The sequence below is a fragment of a genome, unplaced genomic scaffold, assembly GCF_019419815.1.
Source record: "Pyrus x bretschneideri cultivar Hongxiangsu unplaced genomic scaffold, Pyrus_bretschneideri_v1 Contig7, whole genome shotgun sequence".
NCBI lineage: Eukaryota > Viridiplantae > Streptophyta > Magnoliopsida > Rosales > Rosaceae > Pyrus > Pyrus x bretschneideri.
Window position 1 is genome coordinate 7,149,656 of NW_025999809.1, and position 10,001 is coordinate 7,159,656.

The 10,001-nt window shown below is 35.2% G+C and overlaps 1 protein-coding gene across 15 annotated transcripts; it reads left to right on the forward strand.

Annotated features, from left to right (window-relative positions):
• Positions 1 to 216: 216 nt before the first annotated feature.
• On the forward strand, positions 217 to 2,260 carry LOC103957333 (protein CDC73 homolog). 15 transcript variants are annotated; one of them, XR_007254267.1, is made up of 5 exons: positions 217 to 357; positions 535 to 779; positions 939 to 1,031; positions 1,633 to 1,727; positions 1,817 to 2,228. XR_007254267.1 is itself a non-coding variant. In XM_048573641.1 (3 exons), the coding sequence occupies exons 2-3, from the start codon at positions 546 to 548 to the stop codon at positions 954 to 956; spliced, it is 252 nt and encodes an 83-aa protein (XP_048429598.1). In that variant the 5' UTR covers positions 217 to 357; positions 535 to 545; the 3' UTR covers positions 957 to 1,135. The 15 variants fall into 15 exon arrangements, 1 of the variants encoding a protein (XP_048429598.1); XR_007254266.1 differs by having other exon boundaries at positions 939 to 1,027; XR_007254261.1 differs by having other exon boundaries at positions 939 to 1,023.
• The last annotated feature ends 7,741 nt before the right edge of the window (positions 2,261 to 10,001 follow it).

The following is a 10,001-nucleotide window of genomic DNA, read 5'->3' on the forward strand; positions in this document are numbered from 1 at the left end:
ATGACATGTGTGTGTATATATAATTTATTTATTTATTATTAATAAAACGGTTCGGTTCAGTTCGGCCGATTCTTGGTCATTCGAAACCGGAACCGGTTTGAACGGTTCGGTTCGGTTTTTCACTCAAAGTTGACTTTTCCGGTCAACACGATTTTTTTTCTTACGGTTCGATGTGATTTTACGGTTTGACGGTTTTTATGCCCACCCCTAACCCCATCTTTAGAAGAAAGATATTTCACCATTTTTTAATCTTTAGGTAAAGTTAGTGGCTACTTCTCAGATCTACAATCAAGTTACCCCAAATCAAATCCCCTATCTCTCTCGATTTCCAGCGAAGCTATGCTCTGATCACTTGCCGTATGCTCTCTCTCTCTCTGTTTGTTTCCTGAGAAAAGTTTTGATGAATGAAAAATCCGATTCTGTTTCTTGCGTTTTCTCACAACCAAACAGAAATATCGCTCAATGTTCATAATTACGGAATGGTCTTTGAGTTCTCTTTGTCAATGAAGTTTTGATTTCTCTTTTTGGTGCCAGTGCGTCTGATTATGATTTACAGTGCGAAGGAGTTTTTGGAAGATGGGGTTTATATACCCACTGATGTAAAGGTGAAGCAGATGAAGAGGGCAAGGTCGGATTGCTTGAAGGTGCAGAAGAAGTTTAGCAAGGATAGGGATCCTGTGGTGATTGCTTATGAGGTTAGGGATAAACCCTCGGCGTTGAAGGCGGAGGATTGGGACTGGGTTGTGGTGGTTTTTGTCTTGTTGAGATTTTCAATTAGAGTAAGTGGAAACTTTCAGTTCTAAGGTTTTAATTGCATTGAGAAATTGTTATCTTGGTCATTGAGATTGTAGCTTTCTGAATTTGTTTTATGTGACTTCTGAAAGCGCATTCTAGCTGTTATGGATTGTGTTGTTTGTGTATGTTGTCTTGTGATGCAGTTATGGGGGTTTTCATGAGATTCGAAGATGATAGTGTGGAGTTAGAGCAAAGATTGTGAACCCGTGGAATGTGAAGATCATCTCGGTTGGTTGGTAGAATTTATTTGATTTAATGTGTTACCAGTAAAAGTTCCACTAAGTTATGCTCGTAGGAAAAATCAAATTAATTGTCTTAATTTGCTGCTGCAATGGAAAAATGGTTCCCCTTCATTTATGCTTATAGGAAATTCAGAATCATTCAGCTTTCAAGGTCAATGGTTTGTTAGACCCTTGGAACCATTATGCACACAAGTAGTTGATTAGTTACCCCTTCCTTTGTGCTTTAATTATCTTGATTTGTATTGCGACGATGAAAAAGGATTGCTGTTATTGACCTGTAAGAATTTCACTGCATCGAATACGTATATTTACCAAAATAAAAAGTACATGGGAGGGGGAGATTGCTCATGAATTTCTAAGATTGGTCCTGATTGTATAATGGTTTGCACAAATTGGTTGCCTATGTTGTGAAGCCTACGTACCAAATAATTTTCACACACCGTATCATTATTTAAGATTTGCATAGAAAAAGGAGGACACACTTGTTATTGCAAAGGGAAACTCTTTTTTGTTAATAGCTTGTCTTATATGAAAGTGTTCTCTCATGGTTTTGTCGCTTATCCTGTGCTTCTGACTGCAAATTCCTTGTCCGCAGTGATATGCCTCTCAGAGTGCTTCCCAAGTTTATTGGGGTTCAACTTGTTAACTTTCATATTCAATTGTATTTCAAGAACACTGCACCTCCCATTGGTAAGCAGAGCTTTAGTTTTTTCTTTTTGTTTCCCAAATTATTTGCCTACCTTGTGTTTGTAATAACTTAAATTCTTGCACTGTTGCAGAGGCATTGATGTTTGAATTTGATGCGGAGAATAAGGGTGACAATGGAGATCTTCACGCAACCTACACTGGTAAAGGGAAAGGAAACGACTTTGAATCATTAATTACCAGTAAGAGTTCCATTGAATTAGATACTTTTAATTCCCAGTCAATAGGTGGGCATACCTCCGTTTTAATTTGAGCCTCTATGCAGAGGACTAAGAGTATAGCTGCTGTAAGGAGTGACATAATTACCAGCAGGGTTAAGGGGAGGAAGTTAATTGTTGAACCAACAAGCCAATCTGGAGTGACATAATTCCTGTAGGATTATAGATGATACAAGTGTTTAGGATAATGTATATCTGTTTAAATACTAGAAGTGAAATACATTCTTCATTCTCAAAGAAACCAAATAAATGTTTTTGGATTTGTCAATTATGAATAGTATCAGTGAGGTTGGATTGTTATTTTAGTTTGGAACCTATAGTAAATTTCAAATCAAATAATTTTGGTGAAGCTATCAAAAATAATGTCGTTGTGGCATCCATTTGACACCCAATTTGTTTATTTATTTTTTTAAACCTGAGACCACTTATTTGTGATGCGTAACCTACTGTCGCAAACCCGTAGTAAATAGTATTTGTGATGCACTCAAAGCGTCGCATATGATCGACCAAACATTTACAACACCACCTTGTTGTGACGCATTACTGACCGTCGTTAAAGGGCTATTGCGATGTATTTGGCTACTTTTGCGATAAGACCCCTTTTTTTGTAGTGGTATGCAAATCAATGCAATTGATCAACAAAGAGGATGCGAAAATTTTAAGCTCTATCTCGTTATAATAAATTGAACGGATGATACACACGATGCGGATGTAATTGTAAGGTGACATATGTAGTGGACAGTTTGTAGGTCTCAAAAGTACAGAGTGCCTAATTACTAGAGCAACCGCAATTTTACAACTCGTTTATTGACATTATTTTTATTAAACAAAAATATAGTAGTCATTTCCTACATAATGATTGACAATGAGATTTTTCTTAATAATATTGATTCTCTCCTACAAAATATTTAGAGTAAATTACACTTTCATACCTCAGGTTTAGGATCTATTTCAATTCCTTACAACATCTTCAAAACATTTCACTTTCATACCTTAAGTACTATTTTATTTCAAAATAATACATCCGTTACATTTTCCATCCATTGATCTATTAAATGCTGATGTGGTTGCCAAATGTCTGCCATGTGGCAAATAAAATATTAAAAAACCTGAATTTTCTCAAAAAAAAAAAAAGAAACCCACTATCCCCCCCCCCCCAGCGACCCACATCCCTATCCCTAACCCAAAAAACCTGTTGCAGCAACAAAAAGAAGAAGAAGAGGGAGGAAGAAGAAGAAGAAAAGAAAAAAAAAACCTGCAGCAGCAGGAAGAAGAAGAAGAAGGGAAAAAAAAAACCCAAAACCCAGTTCGTCCCCCCCCCACCCCGCGACCCACCTCCCTCCCCCCTCGGCGCCGTGCAACCTCCTTCCAGAAATAGTAGTATAAATTGCTATCCCAAAAATCTTCAAAGATTGCAACTCAGATGCCTTGTTATACAACAACATATATGGAGAACTAAAGGATAGAGTTTTACATGACATCATATTGATTAAAAACACTGCATGAGAACATGCAAAATACCAAAACTCAGTGGATAGGCTAGTAGCATTAAGAAGAGTTAGTGCAATTTCTACTATGTGTATGTGTTTCCTCTCAGATATGCCATTATGTTGAGGAGTATGAGGGCAAGAAATGAACTACATAACACCTTTATTAGCCAAAAAAGATGTAAAACACTTGCTGGTGTATTCACCTCCACCATTTGTTTGTAGTCCCTTGATTGACATCCAAAATTGAGTATGAATAAAATTGTAGAATTTAACGAAGATTGCATACACATATGACTTATTGCACATGGGAAATATCGAAACCAATCTTGTATATTCATCCACAAAAAGTACATAGTATCTATATCCTTCTAAGGATTTTACAGGAGATAGACCCCAAATATCAATGTGAACTTTCTCAAAATGAACCAAGCTTCTATCATTTCTATCAGAAAATGGAATCCTTGACATTTTCCCTTGAATACATGAACTACAAGTAATATGTGTACTATCTAAACTATGTATTACCCTAGACTGTTTCAACATTACAGACATAGTATCATGAGCAGGATGCCTCAACCTGTGATGCCAAACACTTGACTTCACCATTTTTCCCAAGTAAGCAACATGATCATTTGTAATAGATTGCACCTCTCTTAACTTGTGAATCACAGGTATATGAAACAACTTTTCTGGCTTACTCTTTCCATGATACACTACATCCCTTGTCTTCTTGTCCTGCATAAAAAATTCAGATTCATCACATATAAACTAACTCTTATTATCAGCACACAATTGTTTAACTGAAAGAAGACTTTTTGCAATATTTGGGACCTGAAGAACTTTACTGAGAATAAGTGAATGATTATTGGTTTAAATTGTAGTAAAACTAGTATTTTGGATTGATAAACTGGAACCATTACCAATGGTAATTTTCCCAGAGCCTTGAAAATGAGCAACTTAAGTTAAAGAAGATATATCGGCAGTCATATGATTGGAAGCACTTGAACTTACAGTCCATAAATCATGTAGAATGAATTGAGTCGCTTGTTATGCATTCATAGCTGACAAAGATGATGGTGGTGACTATCCTTGAAAAGAGTAATTTCCTCTATGGAAGCAATCAAGTGCAGAGTGTCCCCTTTTGCCATATATTTGGCATTCAACAACAAAACCAGTAGTGGAAGTGTCTATATTCCTATGAAAACAATTGGCAGCAATCTGAGCTTCTTATTACAAATTTGGCATTCAATTACAATAGTGTTCTTATTTCAGTGTTGCTTGATCGAGAACCATTTCCATTATGAGCTTGTCTTGATCCACCTGGATAGTAATTATTACCATTGTTGTATCTTCTTCCTCTAAAGCCATTGTTATTTTTGTAGTTGCTGTTATTGTTCTTGTACTGACCCCTATTATAAGATCTATATCCATTATTAGAAGATTGAGGCTTGAAACCTTGTTGATTTCCAGAATTTGATTGATTGAAAAAACCACAACCAAAAGGTGGAGCATGATGACATGGAGGATTAGACAATGATGTATCGGGATAGAATGTCTGAGAATCACAAGAACCAATAGAAGGATAAGTAGATGAACCATATGGCTACTGTATAAGAGTTCTCATATGGTGGCAGAAATGCGATTATGTCTCTGAAGATTAGAAGAGGATGCACCAGAAGAAGAACCTTGACCATACATATTAGAACCAATAGTAGTACTAGAACTTGAACCCTGAACATAGAGAGCATACATATTCTGAGATAACTAATTCATTTCTCCTTCAATTTCCTTTTCAGCACCACGTGGTTAGGCACGAAATTCCCTTAACGTAGTACATGATTCACTTGCCAAGATAACAGTTCTAATAACAACATACTCCTTTGGTAAACCAGCCAAACCAATAATCATGATATCATTCTTAGAAATTACTTCCCTTGCAACAATTAATTGTTCCATAATGTTTTTCAATCGCATCAAATACTTATCAATACTATATGTACCCTTTTTGAATTGTATGCAGTTCAGTCTTTAATTGATTTACCCTAGATTTAGAGACTGAAGCATATCTTCCAATAAGATTTAACCATGCCTCAAAGGCTATTCTACACCCAAGAACATATTTCATTGCTTCATCTATTAATGTAGCGAGTAACAAACTGCTAAGTGCCATATCACGGATTCCCAATCAAGAAAAGCAGAAGTGATTTCCTTTGTGATACCAGTTTCAACACTCACTACAAATTTAGGTGGACACACAATTGGTGCCATCAAAATGACCAAACGTCTTATATCATTTAAGGACTGATTGAAATTGAAACGCCCACTTAGCAAAATTGTCATCTTTGAGTTTTATAGTAAGCATACCCAACAAGTTGTCTATTTTGAATGATGAAGATGCCATAAAAAACAATTGAACTAACACAATCTTGAATGCACACAGACAATCTTGAGAGAATAACACTCCAACATACAACACCAAAAACACTTGCTACTTCTAAGAAAATTACTTTTACTCCCAAAAAGACTGACACTTTTATTATCCAACAACAAACTCTAATCTTCAACAGAACCACCATAAAGAATGACACTTTCTTTACCAAAACAACAAACTTCAATTTTCAACAGACTCACTAGAAAGAATGACACTTTCTTTACTAATCAACATGATGAGTGCATATTTTCATATATATTTTATCCCCAAAGCTACATTTTCTAGTTAAATTTTGGATTTAAATGAAAGGAATTACATGGTTTTGTGTTTATATAATTAAATTAATGAGTTGGAGAAAAATTATGTTATAATTCCTTGGTTCTAATTTAATCATGTGATTTCTTATAATTTAAATCTTTATGCCCATAGCCTTTGGTTGAAGTATGGACTACTTGACTATAGAAGTTACATGTGGCTTAAATCATTTTCATGTAACTTGCCTGTAGGTAACTTGTTGGAATTACTTGGTGAAGTCACCAGCACATGACAATTTGTAGAATTACAAGCTTATGTGATTGAACCGACAAGGAAGAAAAAGCTACATAATTCTTTCCCATTTTCCATGGTCAGCCGGTCACACAAATCAAGAGAAAGAGAAGTTTTAGCAAAGTTAAATTGGAAATAAAGATGAGGATTAAGTGGAGGATTAATTGACATGAAGGCTATTGCAAGTGAAATACTAAGAGGCTAGCAAGGAGTTAAAATTGTATTTTCCATTTCTTCTCTTTTATGACAATAAAGTGACTACTAAGTTTGGTGAGTTATGGGAGAGGAAAAGAATGCCCAGTGGAAAAGTGAAAAAAAAATATAGAAAAGAAGAAAAAGGCTGCAGGTTGCAGCGGCAAAGATAGAAGAAAAAGATAGGAAAAAAAAGAAAGAAAGGAAAGGAAGAAAAAAAAGGCAAGGCTGCTGCGTTGGGGAAGGAAGGAAAGGAATGAGGAAATCTTGGCATTCTCTTCTTTCGGTTTTATCTTCTCAAACTCATGTCTTTCTTTTGGTTTTATATAAGGATTATGTGTAACTAATTTTTAGTAGTTAGGGCCTGTTTTGAAGCCCCAAATATGATTGTAAGTTTGTTATGTTTGAATTACTTTTATGAATGGATGAAAATTGGTTCACTACTTGTCTCATTGATGAATTCTTTATGTGTTTTCTACAGATGCATACTTAGTAAGCATATCTAGGATTCTAATGCTGTGAATATGTGTGTGCTTGCCCTTGTCAAATGAGGACCTACATATGTTCTAGAGTTGTACTTGTTAATTGCGGTTAACTTGTGAACCAATTTCTAGGATAAGTAAGACAACGCTAGTACTTACAATGCCTTGTGATGACTCAAACTCTTTTCGTTCTTAATGATTTCTACTTGTTAAATCTATGAAAACGCCATTCTAGATTGCATGCTAGGGACTAAGTTAAGTTGAAAACGCCGTTCTCTTAACATGCTACATAAGAAAGAGTAATAGGTTGAGTTCTAACATAGAGCCAACTTGAGCATCTTCATCTGGAAATAAAAGGAATTTGAATGAAACATAACATGTTTGCATGATTATTTGGTGGTGGATTGCAATTCTCCTAACTCGTTTTTCTTAATTTGTGAACTACTTAAAATTTGTTTCTGTTCTGTTTTTGTTCGATTTAATTTAAATAGAAAATCAACTCCAAAAATCCCAAAAATTTGTGTGAGTGTAGCTCTGTGTGTCTAGTATTTGCATATAAAATTTTGTAGACTTTAGATAAGTGTAATTCGGTCTAATAATTATTTTTCTGTGGCTGGTCAGTAGGGACAGTAGCCCTGTTTTTGTGACATTTTAAGTAGTTAAATAAAACAATCTTCTGCGGAAAAGACCCTTATTTTCATATGCTACAATTGACAAATCCTAGTGTTAATAAGGAAAATGAATAGGATATTTGTGTGCTACTTTGTGGTGTGCTTTTAACCCTATCAAAAAAGAAATGCATATGAAACATCTTTTGCATATCAAATCAACACCAAAATCACAGCTTCAAGATTACAGAATCATATAGAATCACAAAATCTCATAAACGAAATCACATGATCTTCTACACGCATCAAAACCCACTTCAAGATTCCAGCACTCTCAAATCTCCCGAACCCCAAGCGAAATACTCCTACAGGATCAGAAACAAAACAGCGGAAAACCCCTTTCAAGATCGGAGATGGCGACAAGCCAGCACTGGCGATGATACCATGTTAACAGTGGAAGATAAAGCTTGAGAAAGAAGAAGCGCAAGGAAGAAAGGAGAAGAATTGTATATCTTTCAATTGAATGTATTACAACCAGATAGTTACAATGAGGGCTATCCAATCCCTTATATAGTCTCCTATTACAATTCACAATTATTACTATGCCCGTCTAATAACCACAACTACAACAACTACATTAACAAACTATTATACTAGAATGATGATTGATGCCAAGTGTCATTACAGTTCTATCTGTTATTACCGTCCGACAAAATCCCTGCCATAAGGGGGGAAATTTCATTTAATCAGAGTTTCAATGGCGTTGTTGTTGCCCGGGTCGACAATCGAATTTCCAAACACAAGTACCGCTGGAATTGTCCGATTTTTAGGTAGCGTCATGGTAGCACAATGATTCATCTGAAATAATGGGACTATATATAATTATAATGATCAAAGAAGACAATGATGAATGAGGAGTTTCCTGGGAGAGGGAGAGCAACTTCTTTGTACTATAATGATTTAAGGTATAGGCATGTTATTTCTTCTCTAAATCTTGCACGTACAAACAGTTCATGCATGTACGGTGCTTTTGTTATGTTATCATGCATGATGCATCTACGTATTCAAGTTTTGGTTCTTTCCCTGTATCTTTCCTTTTGCATGGTGTACTCTTTTACTGAAAGCAACTAACAGAAACACGTATAAATTAGCCAACAGCACTGCCAAACTTTGATTGAATGAGCTACGTTTGTAGCTTATACCACGTTGGACTAACGTAACTAGAAATCTCATATCGGATTATTTCCCAGAAGAGGACTTCCACATGGAGAGTCTTATAAGGCACTCTTTTTCGCACATTAAAATGTACAAAAGGAGTTGGCTCTCACGCTCAATTAAAAATGAACCCTCCCCTACGTTTGTAAATAAGTTGAGCTGCAAAATATAATCATTTAACTATTAGATCATGTTTGATATACAGGACTAGACTAGACTAGCTAAGGAACTAGATTTCACTTGCAATTAAGGAAAGAATACATGATAGTCTTCTTGTTACTTGGAAGATTAAGATGGAATATTCATAAGAGGTTGATTTCTAAAATTTATCTAATCCTCGAAGTTAGAAGATAACATCGAGATTCTCCCTTAATCACACATAATTAAATCTAATCATTTAACTAGTCTAACAAAGTTTAGTCTAGTCTAGTCTTACATAGAAAATATGGCCTTAGTGGAAACTGGAAACACCAAAGAAACTAGTGGACGTATATGGGTGTTAGCTACCCTTTCAGTTTATATTGGGCTTCCGCATGTGTAAATCCTGGGGCTTGCGATTTGGTGGGCTTTCTTTGTTTCAGAATTACGTACCCATTAATTATTGTTCTGGAAACTTCTAGATATATAATATATTACATAACAGTTAAGATGCGTATCCAATAATGGGTGCATTTTTGCGCACCTATACTAACTAGATGCTTGCCACATGTACTCCACACTAATCCTAGTTAAGACTATTTTTATTTTAATTTTTTTCTGCTCTAATTAAAATGAGAGAGAATCCTACTTTTACTCAATTAATTTCATATTTATCATTTCTTCTTTTAATATTTTATTAAAACTCTTCTTTTTTAATACAAACAGACAACTCGCACGAATCGTATGAGTTTTTCATTCTTCTTATTGAAACCTACTCCAACAGATTGGAAGAACCTGTTATTTTTCTCCGACTATCAAAAGTCATCTCAGCGAAATATCACCAACTTTGCTTGTAAAATCTCATTTTTCATCATTTTGATCCAAGAAAGGTTTTGAAATCTGAATCTAAGTGTATACAATCAACTGGTTCTTTACATC

What these genes read in the sequence shown, in the direction of transcription:
- LOC103957333 (XM_048573641.1), top strand. Translation starts at nt 546, where the DNA reads ATGATTTACAGTGCGAAGGAGTTTTTGGAAGATGGGGTTTATATACCC.